The following is a 13,445-nucleotide window of genomic DNA, read 5'->3' as shown; positions in this document are numbered from 1 at the left end:
GTGCAGTTAATGGTCATATTTTAGAAATTCAATAAACAATGCAACAATTTTCAAATTTCATTAGCTATGAGACGGCTTGCTTTTAGTGAAAGCTAATACTTGTTATTATGCTATATTTAGCCGTGCCGTGGTTTCGTATCGATATGAATAGGAATCAGTCCAAATATTTATATATTTTGAGGAGCAATACATAAACATCGAAGCAGAGTGAACTGCTGCGCTTGTTGTTATTTTCATTCAACTCTGAAATAATTATAAACAGTTGACTTTCTCCTTACTATTCCAACGAATCATGTTTATCAGATTCATTGTTTGTTTATGTATTTAAAAACCACTTGATTTGAAATCTATTAATAGATATACGGAATTCACCTAATCTTTCCATAGTAATTCCCCTTGTTAATACGCGGACAAAACACATCGACGCAGGTAGGGAAAATATGTATATATATATAGTTTTCTTTAAGGAATGTAACATTAACTGAATAGTAGTGTTATGTCATGCTTAATGCATAGGGTTTCCAAAGCTCTGTTTCATCTAAATATATAATTATTTACTAGTTATGTCAGTTTGTTTAGAAGCATTATGCATGTTGTGTCCTCGTATATTTTGCAAAGAGGCTTTCAGACCTTCAACCCTTTCAAGTTTTTGTTGTATTGATATCGTGATACATGCATTACAGAATCATTACACAGAAGACGTTTACTCTTGCTGTCTTGTGTAAGTTGTGTTGATGACATCCCTACACTTGTTTGTAGTCTAGGTCACCGAGGAGGGTGGACTCTACAACTCCATGCATAGATACAAATATATCATGTATATAATGTTTTGTTCTTTTGTTGGGGTTAAAATATGACATACGTCATCTGTTCAATAACGAAAATGTGTTTACTTTATTGTGATGAATTAGCGAATTCAAACTAAAAATAATCGTGAGAATAATGGACGTTAATTAATGTTATTGTTACAGTATCTAATTTAAAATCTATAGAACTACTATACTGCATTATATTGAAATATCTCTATAGTATATATGTTGCATTATTGCTGTTTTTTCCAAATCATTTTTCAATAATGAAAAATAGGATAGTATATAAATTCAGGACATTTTTTTTCATCAAATAACATTGCAACTAGTTGTAGTACATTATATAACACCAGATCACACTTACAGTATTTAAATCTCATTATAAGATTAGATAGTGCCAACAAATTAAACAACTTCATCTTTACCTGTGCTTTAACATTACAGATAATTTTACAGAAATAATTAGCAGACATGGACGAACGTTCCCGGACGATCCTTAGGAAAGGTCGAACTATTTTAATCAAAGGATTATGTGACATCCCTGGTATATGTGATAAATTGTTCACATATGGAGTGTTAACAGAGGGTATGATGTCAGAAATTACGGTAAGTACCATCTAAATCATATAGTACATTAATGCATAGAAACGTTAAATGTTTATATACATATACAATATTAAGGCAAAACAATTGAGTATGGAAATGGGGAAGGCGTCAAAGAAACATCAACCCGACCACAGAACAGACAAATAAGCTAGATTTTTCTCTATTTACATTAGGTATTTTGCTAGAGTGTCCTGCCTTGGTTGTTAATATTTTTGCTTTGAACAGTTGTCCACCCTTGTGCAATGTACATGCTGTTTTTGTCTTCATTCGTGTTTGTAGATATAGGAAGATGTGGTGTGAGTGCCAATGAGACAACTCTCCATCCAAATAACAATTTAAAAATTAAACCATTATAGGTTAAAGTACGGCCTTCAACACGGAGCCTTGGCTCACACCGAACAACAAGCTATAAAGGGCCCCAAAATTACTAGTGTAAAACCATTCAAACGGGAAAACCAACGGTCTAATCTATATAAACAAAACGAGAAACGAGAAACACGTATATATTACATAAACAAACGATAACTACTGTACATCAGATTCCTGACTTAGGACAGGTGCAAACATTTGCAGCGGGATTAAACGTTTTAATGGGCCCAAACCTTCTCCCTTTTTCTGAAACAATAGCATAACATCACAACATATAAAAACATACGATAAAATATCAATTAGCAGACTTAACTCAATCAAAAAACGTATGATTACACAAAGAACGAATAAATTTGATCTGCGATATCTGAATACAAATGCACAGTTAATTAAATATTAGAGACAAACAGTCATGACCAAAAGGCTATCAAACAAATTCAAACACACTGAGATATATTTAACCAATCAATGTTCACTTTAGAAAAAAACCGGTTTTTGTCTCCATTTCGGGTGTTTTGATGTATTATACATAAGGAAAGTGAACTATCATTGTTTTTTTTTTAGCTATAGAACAGTTTTAAGAAAAGGAAGAACAATATCAACTAAATAGTTCAAAATAAAAATAAACCCAAATGAGTTGAGATTAAGGGAAAAATGTCCGGGAAAAAAAATATATTAATTTTTGGTAACACCGTTGCTTAAAGTTTTATAGGGAGAGAAATTCATGTGCAATACCTACTCAATCTTTTCTATCGAATTAGGAAATACATTCCTTTTCGTGTATACACATATGTAAATCTATGATAATTAACTGCTTGGTTCTTTTAATTCAGAACTTAATTGGACACATGCCTCTACGTCTGTTTTAGTTCTCGTAAACTATTTTGCAATTTTTGTTTGTTTGTTATATATATTATGTCGTTCAAAGTTATTCACAAAGGAAAAATATGTTTTATTTTGATTATTTAGTAAATACACTTTTCATAAAAAAAAATCTAAATTGATATTCCAACTTGTCATTACAGTCTGAACATACACGAGAACAACAAGCTCGCGCACTTCTTGATATACTACCACGAAGAGGTCAAACAGCTTACGATTATTTCCATCAAGCACTTGTAGACACACACAATCAAGATCTCGCTGATGTCCTGAAGCCAGAATTTGCAAGCAGACCAGAATTGTCAAAAGCTAAAACTTTAGAAGAAACACCACAGCGTTACGATAGAACAACATTACAACATGCTGCATCTGTCGGTTCGCCAATAATTGATCCTCCATCATTATTTTCAGGTAAGAGTGACTCAATATATTGAATGTTGTCTCATTGGCAATCATATCACATCTTTTTAGCTCACCTGGCCCAAAGGGTCAAGTGAGCTTTTCCCATCACTTGGCGTCCGTCGTCGTCGTCCGTCGTCGTTAGCTTTTACAAAAATCTTCTCCTCTGAAACTACCGGGCCAAATTTAACCAAACGTGGCCACCATCATCATTGGGGTATCTAGTTTTAAAAATGTGTGGCGTAACCCGGTCAACCAATCAAGATGGCCACCATGGCTAAAAATAGAACATAGGGGTAAAATGCAGTTTGTGGCTTATAACTCAAAAACCAAAGCATTTAGATCAAATCTGACCAGGGGTTAAATTGTTCATAAGGTGAAGATCTATCTGTCCTGAAATTTCAGACGAATCGAACAACCCTTTGTTAGGTTGCTGCCCCTGAATTTGTAATTTTAAGGAAATTTTGATGTTTTTGGTTATTATCTTGAATATTATTATAGATAGGGATAAACTTTACACAGCAATAATGTTCAGCAAAGTAAGATTTACAAATAAGTCGGCATGTCCAAAATGGTCAGTTGACCCCATCAGCAGTTATTGCCTTTATAGTCAATTTTTATCTATTTTTCTTAAATCTTAGTTATCTTTTACAAAAATCTTCTCCTCTGAAACTACTGGGCCAAATTAAACCAAATTTAGCCACAATCATCATTGGGGTATCTTGTTTAAAAAATGTGTGGCGTGACCCGGTCAACCAACCAAGATGGCCGCCACGGCTAAAAATAGAACATAGGGGTAAAATACAGTTTTGGCGTATAACTCAAAAACCAAAGCATTTAGAGAAAATCTGACCGGGGGTCAAATTGTTCAAAAGGTGAAGATCTATCTGTCCTGAAATTTTCAGACGAATCGAACAACCCGTTGTTGGGTTGCTGCCCCTGAATTGGTAATTTTAAGGAAATTTTGCTGTTTTTTGTTATTTTGAATATTATTATAGATAAAGAAAAACTGTAAACAGCAATAATGTTCAGCAAAGTAAGATTTACAAATAGGTCAACATGACTGAAATGGTCAATTGACCCCCTAAGGAGTTATTGTCCTTTATAGTCAATTTTTAACAATTTTCATAAAATTTGTAAATTTTTATTAACATATTCCACTGAAACTACTGGGCCAAGTTCATTTTAGATAGATTTAATTGTAAGCAGTAAGACTGTTAAGTAAAGTAAGATGTACATCACCATCACCAAAACACAATTTTGTCATGAATCCATCTGCTTCCTTTGTTTAATATTCACATAGACCAAGGTGAGCGACACAGGCTCTTTAGAGCCTCTAGTTTTTTATATTCACAATATAGCTGGCTAAGCCAGTTTATCTTATTTGTACGTTCACACAAAGCTCGCGTTTAAGTTAAATCTAGGCTACTAGTTTATGTCGTAAACATGAAATATTGTGATCTTTTTGTAAATATACACAGCCAATTGATATCGATAATTGTACATGACATTTTAAAGCAATATATATTAAATATATAGACAATTTTTATATCCATACGTGTTTGAAGACTAGTAAGGCCTAGCTTGGTGTCCATCTGTTTTCGATGGTTGCTGTCAGTGGTATGATTGCCAATGAGACAACTGTCCACCAGAGACCAAAATAACACAGACATTAACAACTATTGGTCACCGTACGGCCTTAAACAATGAGCAAAGCCCATACCGCATAGTCAGCGATAATTTTCCTTATTTGGTTACTTTAATTTGATTGATCGAGTACCAGGACAGAAAATGTAACTGTTGAAAAAAGATTATAAAGGTTAAAAGTCGGTTATATGAAAATCAGCTATCAAAACCTCGTTTTTTTTCTTTTTAGTAGGAAGCATTGATATACACTCTACAGATACTGTTCCTCCATTTACTCCAGAGACTGTAGAACCAATGAAAATACAAATGCAAAAATGTAACAGGCAACAGATTATGAGCAATAACCCGGATGTATGTAAAATACTATTTATTGTCAGAAACTACAAGACTTAGTATTATATTACTTTATATACACAGAAATTATCCAGCTCTATGTCATGTTTATGCCAGTTCGACATAATTTGTTAGCTAGGTGTACAGAAACGACATACATACAGACAGTATAAAATAAATTCAAGAGTCTTCATTCGAGAAATACTACCAACGCCAAAGAACTTCAAAAGTTCACAAACACTGCAAAGTGAACTAAAGTGACATACAATGTAACGAACCTGATAGAATATATGTTATAATAGTGAAACAAATGAGTATATTACATCGTTGTTTTGTCATTGAAAAAAAAAATCAAACTAAACTAAAACGTAAGAGTTGTTTTTCCTTCGAGATGAAGTTCTTACTACTGGCTTAGGGAAGAAAGACAGGAATTAAAATACAATAACTGTCCCTTTGATAAGTGGACACACGTTTAGGATACAATTTCTTAGTTTTAACTACTGAGTAAAGTTGACAGAATTTACAACCATCATGGCATTTTCAGTAGTTTCTATAATATTAATGACTTAAAAAAATGTTATAACGAATTCACCTTTATTTATTTATATTTGTTTACTCTTTTTTTCATTTCAGTGTTATAGCATGGACGGTAATTCCAGAGGAAAACTAATAATCATTAACATAATGTCATTCGATAACCATGATATACCATCACGTGACAAACAGGCACATGATCTGTCAGCATCAAGTTTGTCGTTATTATTCAAAAAACTTAAATTCAAAGTTGTGCTAAAAACAGATATTAATAAAAAGGTAAGTGATTAAGACATCCAAATTTTATATATAGATTATCTTGCACCCTGTACATTCGTAGGACAAATATTGGTAAAAGGCAACCCAATAAAGACCTTGTATATTTCATATGAAATAAGTGGGCGGGGCTTCCACAATATACGGTTAGAATTAAGTGGTGTTACATTCCTTTGTAAAAGAAAACAACATGGTTTGAGGGAATATCTAGAAGGTTTCAACAGAAGAAGAAATTTGATAATGAACGTATGCAATAAATTAGTGTTGTCAAATCATGCACGTTTGACTAACCGGTTACTCGGATAAATGTCCGACCGATTAACCGGTTAACCGGTAGTTAAAGTTGATGTTTAAAGGCCTTACCTATAGTAAAATTGAGAATGGAAATGGGGAATGTGTCAAAGAGACAACAACCCGACCAAATAAAAAACAACAGTAGAAGGTCACCAACAGTACCCTACATATAAATATAAAAAGATGTGGTATAAGTGTCAATATGACAACTTTACATCCAAGTCATACATTTACGTTTTTATAATACGATGAATTGAAGTTTGTCCTTTGGTATTATAAGGCTGGTCTATGAGGATTTATGGCGAAGTTAGACTTTCATAATCAAATACCCCGTATCTACTATGGCGTTTGTACTAACTTCAGATTGAAAATATAAAAAAAAACGTCTTGATCTCGTAGAATTGATCCGTTAATTCTTTCCTTTTATCTTGTTGCCTCCGAAAATGTGGAGTGTTTCAATTTGAAACGTTTAAGCATGTTACTCGTACTATCAAGTATACATTAATTACATTCACATTGGTTTGCATTTCACAATTTTTTAGTTAGCATTTCGTTAAAAGTAAGACAAAGTCTTGCACGACAGAGGTTACACATTTAGAAGTAGGTCTACACAATATTAGATCATTAATAAAATAATGAAGTAAATCGTAAAATTTATCTGTTTTCCTGATTTAAATAATACTGTTACTAATTATGTTTCCATTAAGATTTTGCCTGCTGACAGACAAGTTCTAACTAAGTTTATGTTTTTTGGATTAAAAGAGGGACAAAAGACACCAAAGGGACAGTCAAACTCGTAAATCTAAAACAAACTGACAACGCCATGGCTAAAAATGAAAAAGACAAACAGAAAAACAATAGTACACATGACACAACATAGAAAACTAAAGAATAAACAACACGAACCCCACCAAAAACTAGGGGTGATCTCAGGTGCTCCGGAAGGGTAAGCAGATCCTGCTCCACATGATTAACAATATCAATCAATATTCTGGACAATTGATCTGTCAAATTAATTACCACGATGACATTTTTTGAATTTTTGAATAAAACATAACTATTTAATGATTTCAATACAAATTTATACCAAATCTATTAAAATTGAAAATAAGTCCGGTTAACCTGGCGTGTTGATACATTCTGTTTTTTTCATCAATAAATGATTGGGATGCTGTCTCTATGTTTCAATAATTTCAGAATGTTAATTCAAAGTACGTCCTTGTTTATAGGAATTATTAGATATGATAACTGCAGAACAACAAAGTCCTGAGATTTACGACTGTTTTGCTATGGTTATTTTATCTCATGGACTTGGTGACCTGATATTCATGAAGGATGGAGAACCTCTGAAAATGCAAAATATAATGGATCAGTTTGATACAGAAAACTGTCCTAAACTGAAGGGGAAGCCGAAGCTGTTCTTCATTCATGCATGCCCGTCAGGTAAGTTTTATAGTCTTTTGTACTTTTGATCGTGTTCTTGTTGCTCAGTATGTCACAGTATTTCTATTGTATGTGTGGTTCGGGTTCGTGTTTATAATCAGTCTTAAGTTTTCTATGTTGTGTTTTGTCTATTTTTGTTTGTCTATTGGACTTTTATAATGTTTTTTTTTGTTTTTTAGCCATGATGTTGTCGGTTTATTTTCGATATATGAGTTTGAATGTCTCAGGTATCTTTCACCCCTTCATTGCCTTCTTTGCTGTCTTGCTATAAATATCACCCTTCCTGTCGTATCAGTTAGTGAGTACCTCATTTTTGTCTCATTGTGAACTAACCCTTTCCTGTCGTATTGAAAGTATCTCGATTTGTATTTTAAATGGAAATACCGTGCTTCCCTATTTGCTCTATTTCGTATGGTTAGTGAGTCCTTTTTTTAATTTCATTATTATATCCTTTACCCTAACGTGTTGGTATTAATCTCTATAAATCCCCCTTTTCTAACGTACGATAAGTAACGTCTGGCTTTTTGTCATTGTACATGCCGTTTCTGTATCGTTGGGAAAGTATCTTTTCCTGTCAAATTTGAAGTTTCTTTTTTCATGCTCCCTTCTGTGTCGTCTTGAAACTATAGCCTTCATTCTAAATATCACTGTCATGTCGTCTTGTTCTTTATTCGTTTCTTGTGCACTCGACTCCAATTTTAATCGACTAGGATTGTCAAATTTCCAATCAAATGTCGGTGGTTTTCTCCGGGCACTCTGGCTTCCTCCACTATTAAAAGTGGCCGCCACGAAATAGCCTGAATGCGTTGCTTACAAGTGGCGCTAAGAACTAAAAAATCTACCAATCAATCATTTCTTGTCTTGCTTTTAATACCCCGTTCGTGTCGTGTGGTAAGTAATTCCTTGTGTATGTTTAGTAACTCAATGTCTTGTCTCATTGTTAATTCTCCCTTGCTGGTGGTGTTGCAATTATCTCTTTTGTTGTCTGCTTGTAAATACAAAAATGAACCACTTCAATGTCGTGTTGTAATTTTTCACCTTTCTTGTCTAACTGTAAATACCTCCGTTCCTGTCGTATGGCAGATATCCCCTTTTGTATCATTTAGAATATCACTGCTTTCTTTAGATTGTAGTTCTTGTCTTCTATCATTGAACATATCCCCTATTTTGTTGTGTTGATGATATTCTGTTCTTGTCTTGTTGTAATTTTCTCCTTTTATGTCTAATTTAAATACCCCCATTCCTGTCGTATGGTAAGTATCTTCTTGTGTGTCTCATTTTTAAAGATCCCTGCGTTAACATGTTGTAAATACCCACTCTACTGTTACATATTTAGTAACGCCTGTCTTGTCTCTTTGTATTTCTTTTTGTGTCTCGTTTGAATTGTCCTTCCCATTTTGTTTTGTAATTCTTTTCCTTTCATGTTTAATCGTAAATATTCCGGATCCTGTCATTTGGTAGGTATCCCTGTTTGTATTTGGTTTTCATGTTATATTTGTTATTCTCGTGGTGTTTTGTCTGATGCTTGGTCCGTTTCTGTGTGTGTTACGTTTCGGTGTTATGTCGTTGTTCTCCTCTTATATTTAATCCGTTTCCCTCGGTTTTAGTTTTAGTTTGATACCCCGATTTTGTTTTTTGTCCATGGATTCATGAGTTTTGAACAGCGGTATACTACTGTTGCCTCAATTTGTGTCTCATATATATTCTTCTTTCTGTCCAGTTGTGTCCACATTTCTGTTGTATGGTAGATATCCCCTTTTAATATTCAGTGTATAATATTGTTTCTTATATGCAGTGTATATTATTGTTTATTATATGCAGTGTATTTCTAATGGTACTCTTTTTATGCTTTGTATTTATAATGTTACTCTTGTTATGCAGTGTATATATTTTAGATTATGGAGAATCAGACAATACTGAGATGAGCAATATATTCCCACTTATTAATGAAGACCATCATACTCTCACCAAAGCAGATATTTTCTTAGCTAGGGCAACTAAATACGGTAATGACATTTATATCAACTTAGCGGGGGCAACTAAATACAGTAATTCCAAATATAATCTTAGCGAGGGCATATATCACGGTTATTCCGTATATCATCTTAGCGAGGGCAACTAGATACGCTAACTCAGTATATCATCTTAGCGAGGGCAACTAGATACGCTAACTCAGTATATCATCTTAGCGAGGGCAACTAAATACGCTAACTCAGTATATAATTTTAGCGAAGGCAACTGAATACGGTAACTGCATATATAGTCTTAGCGAAGGCAACTTAATACGGTAATTGCATATATAGCCTTAGCGAAGACAACTTAATACGGTAATTCCGTATATCATCTTAGCGAGGGCAACTAAACACGCTTATTCAGTATATCATCTTAACGATGGCAACTAGATACGGTAATTCCGTATACCATCTTCGCGAAGGCAACTAAATACGGTAATTGCATATCTCATCTTAGCGAGGTCAACAGTAAATCCATATATTTTTATTTTATTCCATATATCATAACGGACGCCAACAAAAATTCAATGTAGGATAAAAACTTAATTCATATTGTTCACTGACCCTCCTATCCCGTCTAAACCTAATTTGGGGAGAAATGATTGACCAATATGGCTATATGTAAAATCGATTTTGGATTAAAAACACTTGAAGGAATTGTTACCCCCACCCCCAAACTATTTGATTTAAATTTTTTGTTATCCTACATTGATCTTTTGATATCGTCCCTAAAGAGAGGTTACATTTTGCGGTTACCGAATATTTAAAATAGAGAACCCTTATTTCAAAATGACCGATTAAAAAGATTGTGACCACTAAACACAGCTTAAGGTCGATTTTTTGTCTTTTCCACTTGTAATGTTCCAGGGTTGTGGTCTTTAAGTTTTGAAATAAATCAAAATGGTGTGGTATCTGGAAAATAAATGAAAAATCCTTTTGAAATCGATACATTGTAATTGAATGTTTTTAATCACTCAATTGATGCGAACGGATGTATCTGTGATCAGAAGATCACCTCTCGGTAATTGTAGGAACCATTTTGTTTGGCTTTACAACTATTTTGATCTGAGCGGCGCAGTCACTGATGAGTCTTATGTAGACGAAACGCGCGTCTGGCGTATTAAATTATAATCCTGGCACCTTTGATAGCTATTTACACCACTTGGTCGATGACAGTACTGTTGGACGTTTGACATGCGTTTCAATTATATGTTCATTTTGATAAATTTCCTGTTTCGAAAAATTAAGGATTTTCTTATCCCAGGAATAGATTACCTTTTTCGTGTTTGGCACAACCTTTTTTAGAATGTTGAGTCATCAATGCTCTTTAACTTTGTACTTGTTTGGCTTTACAACTATTTTGTTCTGAGCGTCACTGATGAGTGATACCTTTAAAACTATTATCTTCGATTAGTTATTTTTTCGATTACATTCAATTGGATGAATAATTATAATTTCTATATTTATTTACAAAATATTAATGTATACATAAATTCTTTCATTTCAGACCCAATCGTTTTTAATACGGAATCCAAGGGTTTCTGGTTCATCCAAGCGTTTGTTCACATAATGAAGTACCATGCACATCACAATCATCTTTTAGATATCATGACAAAGGTAAATATTTAAAAGAGGGGCGAGTTATACCAGAGGGATATTAAAACTCATAGATCGAAAACAAACTGACAACACCATGGCTAAAAATGAAAAAGATAAACAGGCAAATAATAGTACACAAGACACAACATTGAAAACTTCACACTTTGCAACATGAACCCATCAAAAGCTGGGATGATCTCAGGTGCTGTGGAGAGGTAAGAAGACCCTGCTCCACATGTGGCATCCGTCGTGTTGCTCATAGTAGAATCATATTCAAAACAGTGTGGTCCTGGCCATTGATTGACGACCTAAATTATCCCATTGACTGGGACAGATTAGGTGAACGTTTGTCTGTAACGACCATTGCTCACTTCTTACTTATTATAGAATTTAAATTGTGGGGTCACCAAAGGTTCTTAACGCCTTTAATAATAAAATAATTCGAAAAATTATTTAGGAATAACCTGTATGTTTTGATTTATATTATTGATATAAATCAACGCACGCCTCCGGGTGCGGGAATTTCTCGCTACATTGAAGACCTGTTGGTGACCTTCTGCTGTTGTATTTTTTTATTTTGGTCGGGTTGTTGTCTCTTTGACACATTCCCCATTTCCATTCTCAATTTTACATCATATTATTCCGGATTCGTTTTTCGAATTGCTGTTTTTAGGTGTTGAAAACCTTTGGTGACCCCACAAATTCAGTGTCTTTAAGAAGTACATAGTGAGCAGTGATTGTTACCGACAAACGTTCACCTAATCTGTCCCAGTCAATGGGATAATTTAGGTCGTTAATCAATGGCCAGAACCACACTGTTTTTAATATGATTCTATTACAAACCCGGTAATAGTCTAATTCGGTAGGTCATTTTCGTGAAAATAATTTAACAGTTTTCACAATTTCATCCGAAACCAAATATTTGAAAGATACATTAATGTGACATAAAGAGAGAAACAAATAAGGCATTACAAATATTAAAAACATGTAATTTTTCACAAACAAAAACATATGAAAAATAAAAACCGTGTTAACTAAAATTTCCATTCTCAAATTTAATGAAACTGATTTTGCCTCACCTTTCTTGAAAGGGTAAACCGTTCATACTCCATTGCTCGTAACAATCTTTTTCTTGTTCAGGAAGGTGGATTCCGTAGTGAGATTACTCTAATCTTAAAAAGATTATATCCTAGATCACACATTTTCAACCGATTCATTTATATAATAATGTTCTTGAAACTGTCCAGGGATGATTTCAGCCGTCAAGCAAAGACTTCAAATGGTACAATATTATGATGACACAAAGGAAATCACTATTATAATATTAAAAGGCCGCGGGATATAGGTATCCGTCAATGTGACAGAAGTCCAACGACATAAGTATTCAACATATGTCTTCAGAGTACTTAGTATACTAACTGCGGCGCCAACGTTTTAATCCCCATTCGTTATGTAATTTAAAAAAAGAACTACATGTATTTGGTCATACACCTAAACAAACAAACTTTAGTGTTTATGTCTCAAAATAACTTATTGTACTACAATGGCTCACGATTTAGCCATGTTCACAATTGTTTTCTTTAACATTATTTCTTTGTATTAGGTTAATGGATTAGCACGAGAAGATGACCAACTTGTTGACAGTATGAATACATTGACTAAATCCTTATACTTCTTCCCTGACTAGATCCTTATACTTCTTCCCTGACTAGCTCCTTTTCTTTTCCCCAGACTAATGTATAATGACTATCGAGGAAAATGTCAAATTGAATATATGTTGTCATTTTCTATGTATATTTTAGTAGATAAGCTGGACAATTGTGAAATGTATATTTTAGTAGATAAGCTGGACAATTGTGAAATGTATATTTATTTTATCATTGTTTAGACTTGTAGACTGTAGAATATATTCACATAAATTAGATTTTTTGTTGCTATTTTGTGTTATTAATCAATCCATGTCTGAATCAAAGAAATTTTAGTTATTTTGTGTTTAACACAGAAGGATATTTACCCAAATTGAAAAGAACTGATTTTAAGCAAATCAAATATTTACTATAATAACTCTAAATTTAGTCCTGGTATCTATGATGAGTTTATTTACTACAATGAAATATTTCACTTAAGCACTAAAATATACGATAAAAGAGACGATTTTTAGTTCCGTTATTGTTATTCTCCTTTTTGAATGGTCATGTTTCACTTGCACCATCTTGCTGTGTCGATACGTCACATCGTTCGC

The 13,445-nt window shown here is 33.5% G+C and overlaps 1 protein-coding gene across 4 annotated transcripts; it reads left to right on the top strand.

Annotated features, from left to right (window-relative positions):
• Positions 1 to 349: 349 nt before the first annotated feature.
• Positions 350 to 13,140, top strand: LOC134701197 (caspase-3-like). Of its 4 annotated transcripts, none has more exons than XM_063562334.1 (9): positions 350 to 429; positions 1,254 to 1,415; positions 2,810 to 3,077; positions 4,945 to 5,063; positions 5,679 to 5,858; positions 7,379 to 7,592; positions 9,488 to 9,598; positions 11,112 to 11,221; positions 12,807 to 13,140. In XM_063562334.1, the coding sequence occupies exons 2-9, from the start codon at positions 1,281 to 1,283 to the stop codon at positions 12,888 to 12,890; spliced, it is 1,221 nt and encodes a 406-aa protein (XP_063418404.1). In that variant the 5' UTR covers positions 350 to 429; positions 1,254 to 1,280; the 3' UTR covers positions 12,891 to 13,140. The 4 variants fall into 4 exon arrangements, with proteins under 4 accessions (XP_063418404.1, XP_063418401.1, XP_063418402.1 ...); XM_063562331.1 differs by having other exon boundaries at positions 4,942 to 5,063; XM_063562332.1 differs by having other exon boundaries at positions 370 to 429; positions 1,266 to 1,415; positions 4,942 to 5,063.
• Positions 13,141 to 13,445: the final 305 nt, after the last annotated feature.

This window comes from Mytilus trossulus, unplaced genomic scaffold (assembly GCF_036588685.1).
Source record: "Mytilus trossulus isolate FHL-02 unplaced genomic scaffold, PNRI_Mtr1.1.1.hap1 h1tg000233l__unscaffolded, whole genome shotgun sequence".
Lineage (NCBI taxonomy): Eukaryota > Metazoa > Mollusca > Bivalvia > Mytilida > Mytilidae > Mytilus > Mytilus trossulus.
Note: the sequence above shows the minus strand (reverse complement) of the source record. Positions and strands in the feature narration are given on the sequence as shown.

Bases quoted from the DNA above. Each gene is read 5' to 3' on its own strand.
- LOC134701197 (XM_063562331.1), top strand. From the start codon at position 1,281: ATGGACGAACGTTCCCGGACGATCCTTAGGAAAGGTCGAACTATTTTA. The intron at 5,064-5,678 runs GTATGTAAAATA...TTTTCATTTCAG, and splicing joins TTATGAGCAATAACCCGGAT to TGTTATAGCATGGACGGTAA. The intron at 9,599-11,111 runs GTAATGACATTT...CTTTCATTTCAG, and splicing joins AGCTAGGGCAACTAAATACG to ACCCAATCGTTTTTAATACG.